The following is a 19,134-nucleotide window of genomic DNA, read 5'->3' on the forward strand; positions in this document are numbered from 1 at the left end:
CCCTCGCCGCCGGTGTCCGTCACCGCCTCCGGCCGGCGCCCCTCCTCCGGCCTCGCCTCCTCCTCTCCCTCCTGCCTCCGGCGAAGGCCGCCGGCAAGTCCCGCAGCCCCGCAGCCCCGAGCACCAGTGCGCCGGCCAGATCCGATCGAAGCCACCGTACGTTGACTTGTTCTCGCGATCCCCTCTTTTCTCCAAGTCCCTAAATCTTATCAGCATGTGCCTCTGTTCCCGATGCGATAATTTCTTGCAGGTAGCTCCGATTTGCGCGTGTAATATGTCAAATTGTTCACGTCGCGATGCTCTTCATTTTGTTCAATTGCACCATGTTCATTAGAGGTCATCTTGATGCCCAAATCTTCGTTGGAAGAGGGCTAGTTGCTGTTATTCTCTGGTTCTTGACAGAACTTGGAGATTTGTCATTTTTGTGTCTTTAAATCTGTGCATCTTTTGAGCATGAGCTCTACACGTGTTTTGAAGTATGCCATGCCATCTTTCCAGTGGTATAGTCTATATATTTTTGTGATCTCTGTGGTGATTAGCACAAGCATGCAAAGTAGGCCCCGTAATATTTCTGATTTCAGGGACTTGGTGATTTCTCTAAGTCCTTGTCTGCTGTAATTTTGTTGCCATGTAAACTTGATCCTACAGAGAGATCCATGCATATTTTGGAGATGTTCCGTAAGGATCTTTTGTAGCTATAGTTGTAGCTGATCCATTCCTGCAATTGTTTGGAATTATGGAGTGCCATAGCATGACTAAATCTTGCTCTGATTTTGCTATAAAATATTTCTGGCAGATCCTTAACATGACATGCATGTTTGTCAAGCTTATTGTAGTTGATTCATACATGCTATGTAATTGTTCTTGCCATTGTTAGCTTCATAAACATGCCATCTTGCTGTAGGTATGCTTGGTTTGTAGTGCGTTGCTCTGTAGTGAGTGCATCAAGCTCACAAAGAGGCCTACATATTAATATTTCTGCCATGCTCTGTTTTCTGCAAAGTCTGAAACCTGATAACGAAACTTGCTATGTTTACATGCTTGCCATCATATCTTGTGGTCCTTTTTGGCTTATGGCCAGTAAGGGACTTTTGTCATGTACATTTAGTAGAACACTGCGATGCCTTGTTTTACTATGTTAATTTCCTGTAGCATGTTGATTTCGTGCTCTGAACATTGCTACCTGATGCTGATTTCTGCCATGTCCAGTTTTTCACAAAGTCCGTGAACCTGTAATCTTTTGCACTTTTGCAATGCTTGTTTGAGCTTGATATGTTGAGAACTAGCCGTAGCTCAGTGTTCATCTTTTGTCAAGCATCTCCTGTAGTTTACTGTCATGTGCTTTGTTGCTAGGTTGGGGTGCTGTAGCATTTCTGTTTGTTGCATTTTAAGTGCTATTTTGCTGTTTATCGCAGATTAGTGTCCTTGTTTTGCTTGCCATTTGCAAACCGTGCATCCGATTCCGGTGATCTTTATATCGATTTCGACCGAAATCATCTCATCTTTCCAGTGGCATGCTTGGTTTGCAAAGTTACTGCCATGTTCATCATTTTCCTTCCGGAGCACGCATATGCATCGCATATCGTATCTTGCATATCATATATGTTTTGCATCATGTTGCTTGTGCATTTCTCGTGGTTGATTGTGGTTCCGTTTGTTTGTGTTCTTGTCTTGGGTAGAGCCGGGAGACGAGTTCGTGAACGAGGAACCTGTCGAGTACGCTTACGAGGATCAAGCTTTCGACAACTCTGAGAATCTTGCAGGCAAGATGACCACCCCTCGAGATCACTTCTATCTTTGCTATGCTAGTTGTTCGCTCTATTGCCATGCTCGCTACCTATCTTTTGCTATATCATGTCTCCCATTTTAGCCATGTCATCCCTAACCATCCTTTCCTAGCAAACCGTTATTTGGCTATGTTACCGCTTTTGCTCAGCCCCTCTTATAGCGTTGCTAGTTGCAGGTGAAGTTGAAGTTTGTTCCATGTCGGAACATGGATATGTTGGGATATCACAATATCTCTTATTTAATTAATGCATATATATATATTTTGGTAAAGGGTGGAAGGCTCGGCCTTATGCCTGGTGTTTTGTTCCACTCTTGCCGCCCTAGTTACTGTTATACCAGGATTATGTTCCTTGAGTTTGCGTTCCTTACGTGGTCGGGTGATTTATGCGACCCCCTTGACAGTTCGCCTTGAATAAAACTCCTCCAGCAAGGCCCAACCTTGGTTTTACCATTTGCGACCTATACCTTTTTCCCTCGGGTTTTCTAGAGCCCGAGGGTCATCTTTATTTTAAACCCCCGGGCCAGTGTTCCTCTGAGTGCTGGTCCAAACTAGAGCCCTTTGCAGCGCCACCTTGGGGAAACTCGAGGATTGGTTTTAGTTGTACGGCCTGCTCATCCAGTGTGCCCTGAGAACGAGATATGTGCAGCTCCTATCGGGATTTGTTGGCACATTCGGGCGGCTTTGCTGGTCTTGTTTTACCATTGTCGAGATGTCTTGTAAACCGGGATTCCGAGACTGATCGGGTCTTTCCGGGAGAAGGTTTATCCTTCGTTGACCGTGAGAGCTTATGATGGGCTAAGTTGGGACACCCCTGCAGGGTATTATCTTTCGAAAGCCGTGCCCGCGGTTATGAGGCAGATGGGAATTTGTTAATGTCCGGTTGTAGATAACTTGTCACTTGACCCAAGTAAAATACATCAACTGCGTGTGTAGCCGTGATGGTCTCTTCTCGGCGGAGTCCGGGAAGTGAACACGGTCTGAGTTATGTATGACGTAAGTAGGTGTTCAGGACCTCTTCTTGGTCATTGCTAGATGACGTCCGTTCCATTGCTTCTCTTCTCGCTCTCATTTGCGCAAGTTAGCCACCATATATGCTTTTGCCGCTGCAGCTCCACCTCTCTGCACCATCTTTTCCTATAAGCTTAAATAGTCTTGATCTCGCGGGTGTGAGATTGCTGAGTCCCCGTGACTCACAGATACTTCCAAAACAGTTGCAGGTGCCGACGATGCCAGTGCAGATGATGGCGTCGATCTCAAGTGGGAGTTCGACGAGGAACATGGTCGTTACTATGTGTCTTTTCCTGATGATCAGTAGTGGAGCCCAGTTGGGACGATCGGGGATCTAGCATTTGGGGTTGTCTTATTTTCATCTGGATTTTGACCGTAGTCGGTCTATATGATTGTATTTTGGATGGTGTATGAATGTTATTTATGTATTGTGTGAAGTGGCGATTGTAAGTCAACTCTTTATCCCATTCTTGTTCATTACATGGGATTGTGTGAAGATGACCCTTCTTGCGACAAAACCACTATGCGGTTATGCCTCTAAGTCGTGCCTCGACACGTGGGAGATATAGCCGCATCGTGGGCGTTACAAGTTGGTAATCAGAGCCATCCCCGACTTAGGAGCCCCCTGCTTGATCGAATCGCTGGCGTTGTTGAGTCTAGAACAAAATGTTTTGAGTCTTAGGATTATATATATCGGAGAGTAGGATTCTTTTTACTCCTCAGTCCCTTCGTCGCTCTGGTGAGGTCTCCTGACGTAGAAGTTTTGACTATCCTCTCCTCAAATTTCTCTAAATTTTTTTTAGGATCACGCGGGTATCTTGGAATCGTTCCGATGGATTTGTGACGAGAACATTGTTCTTGGTGCCTCCTGTCATTTAGGGGTTGTGGCAGTGTCCCGGGGAGTTGAGCTCCGAGGTGTTGTCGTCATAATTTTATCGTTGCAGTTCTGGAATACCTGAGTTTCGCCGACATCGAAATCTCTTTTATGCAGTTGTTGGTGAGATCACCTCGACGCCACCCAGTACTGGGGCGGGAGTTCAGGAGTATTGCCATAACATGTATAACGGATGTTTTTCGAAGGTTGAGGTAAACGATTTCCGAAGATTTCTTGGTTATGTGTTGACGGATGGATACAGCTGGATCTAGGGATTGTTAGTTTGGGTGATATATTTTGTGTCCCCTGTATCCCCTACACCAGATTGCATAACCAGAAAGTTTCGGGAGTTTATAAGTGGGAATTCAAGTAGCCTTAGGATTTCTTTCCGACAGATGCATGATATGAGATTGGGGTTCGACGTCTAGTGGTCCGCCTGTATACGGTTGATTTTACAGTGGTCTCGTTGTGTCTTAAAGAGTACATGGCTTTGCCGACTCGGGGACGCTTCGTATGTCATGTGCACAGCCTTGTACATGATGGTGCTGTACGATTGAGCCCGTGTGGGCCCCACCACGAAAACTTCGGACGAAATATCTATCATATGTTTGTTCCGTCTTATTCTGCAAGCCAATACTTGTTTTATTTTGTATTGTGGTATTCGAGTTGCTTCGAATTCATTTGATCATTCCATATCTTTTTCAAGTGGCTTCTCAACTTATGGAAGTGTGATGATTTACTACGGAATTCATTCGTTCATCTTCGTTCGAATGTTTATTGTGAAGACTATTTGTTGCAATTTCTATCCGTTGATTCTACTTATCTATTTGTCTATCAAGATGCTAACGGATGTCACCCTCTTCAGGATGGCTCCGCCAACGCGTCAGAATCCGGATCGCAATGAAGGGAGTCAAGCGAACCCTCCGCCACCACCTCCACCTCCGGAGGCATGGCAAGCAATCATGGCAGCCACCAACGCCAATGCTCAGATGATTCTGCAACTCTTGCAAGAACGTACTCAAGGGCAATGCAATCAAGGTCAAGGCAACAATCAGTTTCACTTTGCCACTCTCAACCAGTTTCTCGCAAATCAGCCCAAGTCTTTCAGCTACTGTGCCGAGGCCACGGATGCCGATGATTGGCTCGTGGACATCAACAAGCATTTTGAATGTAGCAATGTCAGGTCTGAGGACTTTGTCAAGTTCGCTTCTTTCCAGCTCAAGGACCAAGCTGCTGATTGGTTTCAGCAATACAAAGATTCCAGAGGAGGTCGTGTGATCACTTGGACTGACTTCTGTCGGGACTTCAAAGCGCACCACATTCCACAAAGTGTTGTTGAGAGCAAGCATGAGGAGTTCCGCAATCTCAAGCAAGGCAACATGTCTGTGTATCAATACAACATTCAGTTTCAGAAACTTGCTCGCTTCGCTAAACAAGACGTTCCTGATGAGAAGAGTATGATCTATCACTTCAGAGGTGGCCTTAAAGAGGATCTGTAGTTAGCTCTCGTTCTTGTTGAGCCTACCCACTTCGATCAATTCTACAATATGGCACTGAAGCAAGAGGCTGCTCAGCTCAAGTGTGAGGCTTCTAAGAAGAGAGTCAGAGACGCAGTTCAGTCTTCTTCTTCCTCACTTGTGACAGCTAAGCAACAGAAGTTCTGGTTGCCTCCTCCTCCGTTTCGTCAGCCTTACCAGCAGAAGAACAAAGGTGGCCATGGTTCTTCCAACTCTTCCAACTCTGGCTATCAGAACAAGTCTCAGAATCAAGCTCCAAAGTCCAATGCTCCTTATCACCGTCCACTCTCAGAGGTGACTTGCAACAAATGTCAGCAGAAAGGTCACTATGCTAACAAGTGCTTCAACCAAAGGCGTCTTCCTCCTCCTCCTCCTGTCAGATCTTCCAGCAATGCAGTGGTCAAGCATAATCCAAAGTCTGCAAAGGTGAACATGATGAATGCAGCTCAAGCGAAGGAATCTACTGATGTGATAATGGGTAATCTTCCTGTTAACGATATTCCTGCAAAAGTTCTTTTTGATACTGGTGCATCGCATTCTTTCATTTCTAGACCTTTTGTGGCTATGCATGATCTGGTTACTGAAGTATTGCCGAGTCCTCTGTCTATTGTTTCTCCGGCTCGACAACTAACTTCTCGAGCATTCGTTCGGGATTCCACAATCAAGATGGGCGACTATGCATTTCTGTCTTCTCCAATTGTTCTTGGTGACTCGGATATTGATCTAATTCTCGGGATGGACTGGCTTTCTAAGCACAAAGCTCTACTTGACTGTGCTGCCAGGGAAATTCAATTGACACACTCGTCTGAGGATGTGATTATTTATGCCGCTCGTGATGAAACCATTCGGTTATTTTCTCTCAATGAGAAGGGTGAAATGAATGCCATCTCGCAAATTCCAGTCGTTTGCGAGTATGAAGATGTCTTTCCAGAAGAGCTTCCGGGTATGCCTCCTCATCGGCCAGTTGAGTTCGTTATCGAACTAGAGCCTGGCACTGAACCCGTTTGCAAGCGTCCATACAAGCTTGGACCCAACGAGCTGAAGGAATTGAAGAAGCAGCTCGATGAACAAGAGCGTCTGGGGTTTATTCAGACCGAGTTCTTCTCCATGGGGTTGTGATGTTCTTTTTGTCAAGAAGAAGGATGGCACGGACCAACTTTGTGTCGACTACCGTCCATTGAACAAAAAGACAATCAAGAACAAGTATCCACTTCCCAACATCAATGAGCTATTTGAGCAACTCAAAGGGGCTAAAGTATTCTCGAAGCTTGACCTTCGTATGGGTTATCATCAGATTCGCATTCGTGAAGAAGATATTCCCAAGACAGCATTCAGAACAAGCTTTGGTTCTTATGAATATACTGTCGTGTCTTTCGGCCTTGTCAATGCTCCTCCGGTGTTCTCTCGGATGATGAATTTCATCTTCAACCCCTATACCAATGAATTCGTTCTGGTGTATCTCGATGATATCTTGGTCTTCTCCAAGAATAAGCAGGATCATGCCAAACATTTGCGATTGGTGCTTGACAAGCTCAGAGAGTATCAATTCTATGCGAAGTTCTCTAAATGTGAGTTTTGGCTCGATGAAGTTCTTTTCCTTGGTCACATCATCTCTGCCAAGGGCATCGCTGTTAACCCCAAGAAGGTGTCCGCAGTTCTGGATTGGGAACCTCCTCAAAATGTCAAGCAGCTTCGAAGTTTTCTGGGTCTTGCAAGCTATTGCCGAAGATTCGTTGAGAATTTCTCCAAGATTGCAAAGCCTCTTTCCAACCTCCTATAGAAGCATGTGAAGTATGTCTGGTCTCCTGAGTGTGACATTGCTTTCAACACTCTTGTCGTAGAATTGTCACGGCAGATGTCCTTGAGCTAGGACTTAGTCATGGAGCCATCGCAACTGGAAAGCTTGAAGGGGTTATGCGGGACAAGGAACACGAGGGTTTATACTGGTTCGGCCCCTTACGGTGAAGGTAAAAGCCTACGTCCAGTTTGGGGTGATATTGATTAGGGTTACGATCACCAGGGAGCTAAACTGCTATGCCCGGCTCTCGATGAGATTGTCGTCCCTAAACCGCTGCCGGGTCGTCCCTTTATATAGGGAGGCTGACGCCCAGCAGCCCTTAGAGTCCCGGCCGGCTTATAAGAGTATCCGGCTCGGACTTTAAACTATACTTGCCTTACGCTACAAGTTATACTATAATAATGATTATAACTACGGGCCTTAAGCCATATCCGGTTCTCAGCCCATCTCTGGCCCATCATCTTGAAACTTGGCTCCGGGCTTCTGGCAACGACCGTATGAGTAACCCGGCCCCTCTTGGCGGGTGACTCTAAGGTCCATATCCTCAACATTAGGCCCCAGATTGATTTGAGCCGGCTCATGTCAATCTTCAACTCTTCTGACAGAAAAAATCTCCGGCTTATCATTCATGTGAAGGCCATAACCCGGAGTGACGTCATCCTCTGGACTCCGGATAATCCGCCGTGACGTCATTCTCCATTAAGTCCGTTTTTTACTCCGCCAGATCCGCAACGGATCTTTGCTTTACTGTCATTCCGAAAATCGAGGCGTCGTGGGGGGGGGGGGAGATAATCACGCCACGGTCTCCTTGAATCTCGCGCCCACTTATGACCTCACCTTATAAATAGGCCGGCCCAACGGGTCCTTCTCACGCCCTCTTCTTCCTCCTCGCGCCGTCGCTCCTCTGCCAGAGCTCTGCCACTGCCGCCGCCGTCGCGCCCCTGGTCTTCATCAACCCGGCTGCTGCATCACCCTGACTCGGACCAGATAACGGCGGCAACTTCCGCTCTTCCCCAACTCCGGTGAGTCTCCTCTGCCTTGCTAGAACAGATCTGTGGTAGAGTTCAAACAGTTCATCCGTGTTCTTCTCCATGGTTCGCAGGCTTCAGTAGTTCTTGTAGTTGCCACCCTTGTTTGATCTTGGATATGTGTAGACTTACTGCAGTAGTTGTTTATTACTCATTTCACCTGAAAAACGCACTTCTTTCCACTGCATAAGATCCCCTTCGAGCTCAAGAACTCCCATGCGTCCGCATTTTAGGTCTAGAAAATTTTCTTTGCTCCGACCATTTTGATCCAAAAAAGTTACGGTAGTATGCGAAACCTGTTTTACCACACTTAGTAAAAACTGCAACCATTGAATCTTGGCGGCTTACATGTCCGGCTTAAAGAAAACACACGCCGTAGAACTTTACGGTTTAAAGAGAACCATGCTCTGTAGAATCCTCCGGCTTAACTGTAGTGAAACCGTAGATAACCAATTTACTCTGAACCCCCCTGCGGCTTAAATATCCCACTGTATCTGAGTATATATCATTAGTCCCCTTCATAAGCCGCCATCTTAGTTTGAACAATAGATCTCCGGCTTATAATTAACCCGGACATTTTTCTCTTTATCATAGACCACCAACTTTCACCATGCCTCCCAAGGCTGCCATCACTTGCAACTGGATGAGGTCCAACGTCACCGACGAGACCCTGGCCAATTCCGTTAAGTCCGGATATTTACCTAAGAAGGAAATCATGTCCTACCGTGCCTCTGACCCGTCAGAAGAGAGACCACAGCCAAGGGACGGGGAGGTAGTGATCTTTGCAGACCATATGAGCCGGGGCTTCGCACCGCCCGGCTCAAAGTTTTTCAGGGACGTGCTCAACTTCTTTGACCTGCGGCCTCAGGATATAGGACCCAACTCCGTATCCAACATCTGCAACTTCCAAGTCTTTTGCGAAGTGTACCTTGGAGAAGAGCCCAGTTTGCTGCTTTCAGAGAGCTGTTCTACTTAAACCGCCAAAATGAGTGTGCCAACGGGCCAAGTCTAGAGTTAGGCGGCATCTCCGTCCAGCGGCGTAGGGACTGTCTGTTCCCTTACGCAGAGCCGCCGAGCCACCCTAAGGACTGGAATATGACTTGGTTCTACTGCCAAGATACGTCCCCGGCTGACGAGAACCCGCTGCCCGGCTTTCGCCCAACGCGCGTGGAGCCGACTCATCCGCTATCCGACAAACTGACTGCCGCAGAACGCCAGCCTCTGCTTCCAACAATCAATAAGATCAAAGCCCTGCTAGGCAACGGTCTAAACGGAATTGATCTGGTCCGGGTCTGGATCTCATGGCGGGTGATCCCATTGAGCCGCCGCCCCGGCTTAATGTGTGAGTACACCGGGCGAAAGGATGACCCGCAGAGGCACAGTCGCAATGATCTTCCAGAAGACGTTGCAGAGGAAGAGACCAAGGCTCTTCTAAACGAGAGCTTGGCAGACTGCGGAAGAACCGGGCTAGCCCCCTTCTGCAAGACCAATCCAGCCCCAGCGGTAAGCCGCTGACTTTAACTTTTATCTTCGTCTGCATATAACCTTCAACTGAACCATTTAAGAATCAATCATCGTATCTTTCAGGCTGATGATAAATTCTGGCGGGTCAAATATGACCATGAGGCGGCCAAGGAAGCCAGGAAGGCAAAGAAAGCCGCCAAGAAAGCCGCCCCTCGCAAAAAGGGAAGCAGACCCACTGCTTCGGAGCTATTGCAATTAAGCGACAGCTCCGAGTCAGAGGTAATCCTTAAACCTTTAAATTCTTGCCATATTTGTTGTTTGTTGCTGTCCGCCTTATCAGCATTTGCTCATTGACAGGATGACAGTGGCGCCAGTAACCCGGTGGTTGAAGAGGTAATGTCACTTTCCTCCGACTCGGAGCCCTTGCCACAGCTGAAAGTCCGAAGAGTAACCTGGAAAGTAAGCTTTTCACATCCATTAGCTCATCAAGACCCTCAATTTATTTTGAAGCAGCAGGTTCACGAAAGCCGGCGTCACACCCGGGCCCGTAAGGACACCGACCTCTCCGCCGGGTTACCCGACGCAACAAGGAAGCGTCGCACTGAGGTTTTTTCTCACCTGTACCCTTTTCATCCGTTGGCGGGTGTTATCCGTCAGCCACTCAACTCTTCTGACTCCAATTATCAGGAGACCTCCCCTCTTCGGGTGACTCCATGCAGTCAAGTCTGCCGGCCTTCAAGACTGCACCCGGGTAATAACAATCTCCTTACATTATCTGTCTGTACTTACTCTTTGTGTGCCTAACACGTCTGTCTTTTCAGTGCCCAGGCGAAGCTCACCAAAAGAGCAAAGAAAACCAGGTCAGCCGGAGTGCCAGACTTGCCTGACCCGGAGGCGACGGTTCAAGAGCCGCCAGCTACCTCCGCCCCCGAAGCCACCATTCCAATGGACACGGCGCCTGAGGCCCCTGCCCCGACTACCAAGACAATGACCGAAGCGTCGGTTAACCCGGAGGACTCCGGCTCAGCCCCACCAGCAGACGACCCGGACGTGGTAATCACCCGGACGGAATTCGTTGAGCCGGGGAGACCGACCGCGTTGGCCAAGTGCTCCACGAAGGGGGAGTTACTGCAGCCCCACCGGGTGAACCTGGACCTCTCCGGCTACACCGACTTGAGCATTGGAGAGCTCATCTCTGGCTACATCAGCCAAGTCCACAAGAGCCGGGACACCGAGGTTGCCATGGTCAACCAGATCCAACAAAAATCCGAGGTACCCTTTTGCCGTCTTCTTACTTTACTGCATAGTTACCTTTGCCATGCTAGCCCCCAAGTCGATGACTTATACTTGAATATGTTGTAGACTTAGGTTCCGGCTTACTCAACTGAGCCGGCAGTACGTAGATAGAGACGTTCAATATGCATTAGCCCACAAGTGCCAAGTGCCTTTGCTTGGAAAGCACTTAGGACTTATATAACAACTGTTAATTAACCCGGAAATACATGCAGGCTGTTGGCAAGAAACTAGAGGCGGACCTTGCGGATCTCAAGAGCCGGCTAAAGATGCAGGAGACGGAGACCCAGAAGGCAAACGCCAAGTTTGTATCCAGCATTGCCACTCAAGAAAAGTTGAAGACCGAGTTTGACGCTGAGAGGAAAGCCTAGGTCAAAGAGAAGGCCGCACTGGTAACCCGGGCGGAACAGGCGGAGAAGGCCCTCACTGAGAAGACCGCTGAGCTCTCCGGCCTAAAGCGCCAGGTTTCCCAAATGGTGGCTGCTATCTTCGGTAAGTCGCCTCACCAGCTTTCATCAAGTCTGTATATGTCATGATTCATCCTTGTCACCGGCTTATCTAATCTTGTTAAACAGGTCCCAGGAGTGCCAACCTCAACCAGAGCGTGGTCACCAAGTTAAAGGCCGTGTACACCCTGGTGGAACAGCTCTACACCGGGTCACAGCGTGCCTTAGCTGTGGTGGCCCTATCCAAAGAGGTGCCAGCTCATCTGGCCGAAGTCCTGCGCCGGCTCGCTGTTCTGCCGCAGCGAATCCAGGAGTTACGGCGGGCCTCCGCGAGAGCTGGAGCAATCGCTGCGCTGAGCCGGGCCAAAGCATTCCTGCCGGAGCTAGACCCGGCAGACATCGCCCTAGGTTACCCAAGCCTGAAGGAAGACGGCTCAGCCTTCGACCAGAAGGACTTCGCGGCATGTGTGAAGGCTGTACGCCCGGTGTCCACCCTCATCGGGAACGACACCGACTTGACTAAGTACCAGCCGGGTTATGATGCGGAGAATCAGAGGATTCCAACCCCTCGCTACGAAGCCCTCAACCTGATCCCGCCGGCTCGTCCACACACCTTCGCCCCGGAGATTGACCCGGCCGGGTTAATTGACGAAGAAGCCCAGTTCGAAGCTCTCAGCGGCATCGACTGGAAATCATCAACCTTCGAGGTCTTGGGATCAACCGGAGGAGAAGACAGGAATGAGCCGGGGACTTCAACTCAGCGGGCAGCATAAGTTAACTAGCGGCTTATCAAACATTGTTCCATCTTTTAGACTTGAAAAATTATTGTAATGGAGTAAGTGCAACAATTTATCTCTGCCGTGTCATCGTGCACGTTTTGAATGCAAAAGCCCTTTGAATTTGTCTCTTTGATGTTTCTCCGGGTCATAATCATCCCTTTGTTTTTCTCAACCTCAACTTTAAGTATCTGCATAGAAAAGGCAATTCACAAGTCTCGACGCGGCTTACCGCCCTGAGAATCAGGTGTTGGAGATAAATAACCCGGGCAGTAAGGTTGACACCTTAACTCTGATTTACTTGCTTTAATGACACCCATGACGAGCAACTAACACTGTAAACCAAAGTTAAGCCGGCAAGTGAGACTCGGCCATGCATACCTCAGAATAAACTTGTGAAAAAGCAGAAGAACTTAGGGGCTTCCGGTTCGAATACGACCAAAGACCCGGCCCCAAGGGGTTAAGCTAAGATTTGGATACGATCATATAGCCCCCAGTGGGTGTGGTGATGCCAATCAAAAGGGTACCGACAACTATGTTCTCTTTGGTTCGAATACGACCCATGTTTGAACAGGAAGCCCCCAAATGATTCTTAAAATTGTTTAACGACGCTGATTCGAATACGATCCACGTCGGTTCTCAGAGGGGTTAAACTGTGATTCAAATATGACCAAAGGTAACTTCCCAATGAGCTCGGCACTTTGCCAATCAAGTGGGTATCGACAGCTATGTTCTCTTTGGTTCGAATACGACCCATGTTTGAACAGGAAGCCCCCAAGTGACCTTACTGATTACGGCTAGACTCGAATACGATCATAAGCCGGATCCTCCTTTAAATCAGCATGTAAAAAACAACACACGCATATTTGGAGGAGAAAAAAGGACAGAGGTCCTGCTTTATTGCTTATCATAATATATACATGTCTGAGACAAATATGTACACCACGAGAGCCGGTAGCTCAAGTGTAGTAAGGCCGAAGCTGAGCTATGTTCCACGGCCGACGGGTCTCCTCCTCAGATTTACGCGAATCTTTATGCTCCTGAATATCAATGAGGTAATATGACCCGTTGTGCAAGTTCTTGCTGACCACAAAGGGCCATTCCCAAGGTGGGGATAACTTGTGTGTATCTGTTTGATCCTGGATGAGCCGGAGCACAAGGTCGCCTTCCTGAAAGACCCGGGATTTAACCCGGCGGCTATGATAACGGCGCAGGTCTTGTTGGTAAATCGCTGAACGGGCTGCTGCCACATCACGCTGTTCGTCCAACAAGTCCAGAGCATCATGGCGCGCCTGTTCATTATCCGTCTCAACATAAGCCGCCACGCGAGGTGAATCGTGACGGATGTCACTGGGGAGGACTGCTTCTGCTCCATAAACCATGAAGAAAGGCGTGAAGCCTGTAGACCTGTTAGGAGTAGTGTTGATGCTGCATAAGACGGAAGGCAACTCCTCCACCCAACAACCCGGCGTTCGTTGTAAAGGGACCAAAAGCCGGGGCTTGATACCCTTCAGAATTTCCTGGTTAGCTCTCTCAGCCTGACCATTGGATTGAGGATGAGCCACTGAAGAAACATCAAGTCGGATGTGCTCTCATTGACAAAATTCTTCCATGGCGCCTTTGGAGAGATTGGTGCCATTGTCAGTTATAATGCTGTGCGGAAAACCAAAGCGGAAAATCACCTTTTTCATAAATTGAACCGCCGTGGCTGCATCGCACTTGCTAACTGGCTCAGCTTCCACCCACTTTGTGAATTTGTCAACTGCCACCAAGAGGTGGGTCTTCTTATCCCTGGACCGTTTAAAAGGCCCAACCATATCAAGCCCCCAGACCGCAAAGGGCCAAGTGATTGGGATCATCCTCAACTCCTGAGCCGGCACGTGAGCCCGTCGTTAGAACCTTTGGCAACCATCACATTTACTGACCAAGTCCTCTGCATCAGCGTGAGCCGTCAGCCAATAAAAACCATGACGGAAAGCCTTGGCTACAAGAGATTTTGAGCCGGCATGATGACCACAATCCCCTTCATGAATCTCCCGCAAGATCTCTTGGCCTTCCTCAGGGGAGATACAACATTGAAATGCCCCTGAAACACTGCGATGATGTAACTCGCCATCGATGACGATCATTGACTTAGCCCGCCGGGTTATTTGCCTGGCCAGAGTTTCATCCTCAGGCAACTCTCCCCGGGTTATATAAGCCAGGTACGGCATTGTCCAGTCTGGTATGACATGAAGAGCCGCCACCAGTCGTGCCTCCGGGTCAGGGACAGCCAAGTCCTCCTCTGTAGGCAATTTAACCGAGGGGTTATACAGGACATCCAGGAAAGTGTTAGGCGGCACCGGCTTTCGCTGAGAGCCTAGCCGGCTTAAAGCATCAGCCGCCTCATTCTTCCTGCGATCAATGTGCTCTACTTGGTATCCCTGAAAATGCCCAACAATGGCATCAACCTCGCGGCGATAAGCCGCCATGAGAGGATCCTTAGAATCCCAGGCGCCTGATACTTGTTGAGCCACCAAGTCTGAGTCACCAAAACACCTTACCCGGCTTAAGCTCATCTCCTTAGCCACCCGAAGACCGTGAAGCAAAGCCTCATATTCAGCCGCATTATTAGTGCAAGGAAACATAAACTGCAGCACATAATGGAACTTGTCACCCTTAGGGGAGGCCAATACAACACCAGCCCCCGAGCCCTCCAGCTGTCTGGACCCGTCAAAGTGAATAGTCCAATAAGTGTTATCCGGCTTTTGCTCAGGCACTTGTGACTCCGTCCAATCATTGATGAAATCCACCAAAGCCTGAGATTTAACAGCAGTGCGTGGCACATATTTGAGGTCATGAGGTCCAAGTTGTATAGCCCACTTGGCAATTCTCCCTGTAGCCTCTCTGTTCTGGATAATATCACCAAGAGGGGCAGAACTGACCACAGTGATGGGATGACCCTGAAAATAATGCTTGAGCTTCCGGCTCGCCATGAACAGACCATACACGAGCTTCTGCCAATGCGGGTACCGCTGCTTGGACTCAATGAGCACCTCACTGACATAATAAACCGGCCGCTGAACCGGATGCTCCTTACCCACCTCCTTGCGCTCCACCACAATAGCCACGCTGACGGCTCGTGCGTTTGCCGCCACATACAGTAGCAAGGGCTCCTTATCAACCGGAGCAGCAAGGACGGGGGGCTCTGCCAGTTGCTTTTTCAAATCCTCAAAAGCGGTATTAGCGGCATCATTCCAGACAAAGTTATCAGCTTTCTTCATCAACTGATATAAGGGCATAGCCTTCTCACCCAAACGGCTTATAAACCGGCTTAAAGCAGCGATGCGACCCGCCAAACGCTGAACGTCATTTATACACGCCGGCTTAGCTAGGGAAGTGATGGCCTTGATCTTCTCCGGGTTAGCCTCAATGCCTCTGTCAGAAACCAAGAAGCCCAATAGTTTGCCTGCAGGAACACCAAAAACACACTTGGCCGGGTTAAGCATCATCTTGTAGACCCGGAGATTATCGAAGGTTTCCCTTAAGTCATCTATCAGGGTTTCCTCCTTGATGGATTTAACCACAATATCGTCTACGTAAGCGTGAACATTGCGCCCGATCTGTTTATGAAGACAGTTCTGTACACAACGCTGGTAAGTCGCCTGTGCACACTTGAGTCCAAAGGGCATAGACACATAGCAGAAGGCTCCAAAGGGAGTGATGAACGCCGTCTTATCCTGGTCCTTAACTGCCATCTTAATCTGATGATACCCGGAATAAGCATCCAAGAAACTTAAGCGTGCACAACCCGCCGTAGCATCAATGATTTGATCAATACGGGGGAGAGCAAAAGGATCAGCCGGACACGCCTTGTTCAAATCCGTGTAGTCCACACACATCCGCCAGGTGCCGTTCTTCTTGAGCACGAGCACCGGGTTAGCCAACCATTCTGGGTGAAAAACTTCAACAATAAACCCGGCCGCCAAGAGCCGGGCCACTTCCTCACCAATGGCTTTCCGCCTCTCCTCATTAAACCGTCGAAGGAACTGTCTGACTGGCTTAAATTTCGGATCAACATTGAGAGTATGCTCAGCGAGTTCTCTAGGTACACCTGGCATGTCAGAAGGCTTCCACGCAAAGATGTCCCTATTCTCACGGATGAACTCGATGAGCGCGCTTTCCTATTTTGGATCCAGATTGGCACTGATGCTAAACTGCTGAGATGAATCTCCTGGAACAAAATCAACAAGCTTAGTTTCATCAGCCGACTTAAATTTCATCGCCGGCTCAGCCTCCGTAGTCGGCTTCTTTAGAGAACTCATGTCTGTTGGGTCAACATTGTCTTTGTAAAACTTCAACTCCTCTGTTGCACAAACAGACTCTGCGTAAGCTGCATCACCTTCCTCACACTCGAGAGCCACTTTCCGGCTGCCGTGAACCGTGATGGTCCCATTGTGACCCGGCATCTTGAGCTGTAAGTACACATAACACGGCCGTGCCATGAACTTGGCGTAAGCCGGCCGTCCAAATATAGCATGGTATGGACTTCTTATCTTGACCACCTCAAAGGTCAACTTCTCCACCCTGTAGTTGTTCTCATCACCAAAAGCCACTTCTAACTCGATCTTGCCGACTAGATAAGCCGACTTACCAGGTACCACACCATGGAAGATAGTGTTTGACTGGCTGAGGTGCTTATCAACCAGCCCCATACGGCGAAAAGTCTCATAATATAGGATGTTGATGCTGCTGCCTCCATCCATGAGTACCTTTGTGAACTTATAACCTCCCACCTGAGGGGCCACCACTAAGGCCAAGTGGCCCGGGTTATCCACCCGTGGAGGGTGATCCTCCCTACTCCACACTATAGGCTGCTCAGACCACCGCAAGTAGCATGGAACCGCCGGCTCAACAGCATTAACAGCCCTCTTGTAAAGCTTCTGATCTCGTTTGCACAAACTAGTGGTGAACACATGATACTGTCCACCGCTAAGCTGCTTTGGGTTGGTCTGATAACCCCCCTGCTGCTGTTGATGACCCTGACCAGACTGTTGATTAAAGCCCCCTTGACCGTTCTGAGGACCGGAATTTGAGCCGCCGCCCGGGCCATGAAAGCCGCCGGCGCCTGAGCCGCCGCCCGGGCCATTGTAACTCTTAAAGGCCTTCATGATCGCGCAATCCTTCCACAGATGAGTCGCTGGCTTCTCTCTAGAGCCATGCCTTGGACAAGGTTCATTCAACAGCTGCTCCAGCGTTGGACCTGACCCGCCGCCTCGGGGAGGGGGCCTCCCCTTGCGTCGCTGGTTATTACCTTGGGAGTTGGCGTTGGCTACAAACTCTAGGCTGCCATCGGCCTTACGCTTTGTTCCAAATACAAGTGCTATCGCATTGATGACAGAGACACTTTGTTCTTCGAGGACCGGATTGTGGTTCCGAAAGGTGATCTAAGGAAAGTCATAATGAACGAGGCGCACAATTCTCTTCTATCCATTCATCCTGGAAGTACGAAGATGTATCATGACCTCAAGCAGTCGTATTGGTGGACTCGAATGAAGCGAGAAATTGCTCAATTCGTGAATGAATGTGATGTCTGCCGAAGAGTGAAAGCAGAACACCAACGACCAGCTGGTCTCCTCCAACCTCTTGCTATCCCAGAATGGAAGTTTGATCATATCGAAATGGACTTCGTGACTGGATTTCCCAAGTCCAAGCGCGGAAATGATGCTATCTTCGTTGTCATTGACAAGCTCTCTAAAGTGGCTCATTTCCTTCCTATCACAGAATCCATCACAGCAGCTCAGCTGGCAGAGCTCTACACCTCCAGAATTGTCTCTTTGCACGACATTCCACAATTGATTTCTTCAGATCATGGAAGCATCTTCACCTCTAAGTTCCGGGACTCCTTCCAGAAGGCCATGGGCACAAACATTCGCTTCAGCACAGCTTTCCACCCTCAAACTAGTGGCCAAGTCGAGCGAGTCAATCAAATTCTTGAAGATATGCTCAAGCTTGTGTCATTTCCTTTGGCATGAAATGGGAAGATTGTCTTACTTATGCTGAATTCTCCTACAGGAACAGCTTCCAAGCGAGTTCGGGCAAGGCCCCATTCGAGATTCTCTATGGCAGGAAGTGCCGTACTCCTCTCAATTGGTCGGAGACTGGTGAACGCCAACTTCTTGGCAATGACTTAATCACTGAAGCTGAAGAAATGTGTAAAGTCATCCGTGATAATCTCAAAGCCGCGCAATCGCGTCAGAAGAGTTACTATGACAGTAAGCACCGTGATTTGGCTTTCGAGATCGGAGACCATGTCTACCTCCGCGTCTCTCCAATGAAAGGCACTCGTCGCTTCGGTATCAAAGGGAAGCTTTCCCCTAGATACGTGGGTCCTTTCAAGATCATTGGCAAAAGAGGCGACCTCGCCTATCAACTTGAGCTTCCTTCCAACTTCGCGAACGTGCACGATGTCTTCCACGTGTCACAGCTCCGCAAGTGCTTCAAGACGCCTGAGCGCACTATCAACTTCTAAGAGATTGACCTCCAAGAAGATTTGTCTTATCATGAGCACCCCGTTGCTATTCTTGAAGAAACTGAGCGCAAGACTCGCAACAAGTCCATCAAATTCCTGAAAGTGAAGTGGTCGCACCATTCCGACCGGGAAGCCACCTGGGAACGCGAGGACCATCTCCATTCCGAATATCTGGAGTTATTTCAGTCCTAGATCTCGGGACGAGATCCTCTCGTAGTGGTGGAGTGTTGTAACACCCCGCATGTAACTTGCCATATTTGTAACTCCGACTCTTGCCATTTCCGGCTATGTGTTATGTTTTTCCCTCCGTTGTCGGGTTTTGTCTTTCGTTTTGCATTTTGTCATGTCATGCATTTTCATATCATGTCATCATGTGCATTGCATTCGCATACGTGTTCGTCTCATGCATCCGAGCATTTTCCCCGTTGTCCGTTTTCCAATCCGGCGCTCCTATCTCCTCCGGTGCACCCCTCTTGTTTTCTTTCGTGTGCGTGTGTCAAACTTTCTCGGAATGGACCGAGGCTTGTCAAGTGGTCTTAATATACCGCCCGGAGACTACCTGTCGTGGAATTGTCACGGCAGATGTCCTTGGGCTAGGACTTAGTCGTAGAGCCATCGCAACTAGGAAGC

General features: G+C 48.8%; 1 protein-coding gene across 1 annotated transcript in view; it reads right to left on the minus strand.

Annotated features, from left to right (window-relative positions):
* Window positions 1–18,584, minus strand: part of LOC123096874 (uncharacterized) — a gene marked incomplete at its 5' end in the record, with an annotated part of 22,518 nt that extends 3,934 nt beyond the window's left edge. Inside the window, 3 exons of the mRNA XM_044518655.1 lie at window positions 15,164–16,156; window positions 17,014–17,128; window positions 18,544–18,584. Of these exons, the coding sequence (XP_044374590.1) occupies window positions 15,164–16,156; window positions 17,014–17,128; window positions 18,544–18,584 (1,149 nt within the window). The remainder of the gene's footprint in view (window positions 1–15,163; window positions 16,157–17,013; window positions 17,129–18,543) is intronic.
* Between the last annotated feature and the right edge of the window lie 550 nt (window positions 18,585–19,134).

Source organism: Triticum aestivum, chromosome 4D (genome assembly GCF_018294505.1).
Source record: "Triticum aestivum cultivar Chinese Spring chromosome 4D, IWGSC CS RefSeq v2.1, whole genome shotgun sequence".
Taxonomy (NCBI): domain Eukaryota; kingdom Viridiplantae; phylum Streptophyta; class Magnoliopsida; order Poales; family Poaceae; genus Triticum; species Triticum aestivum.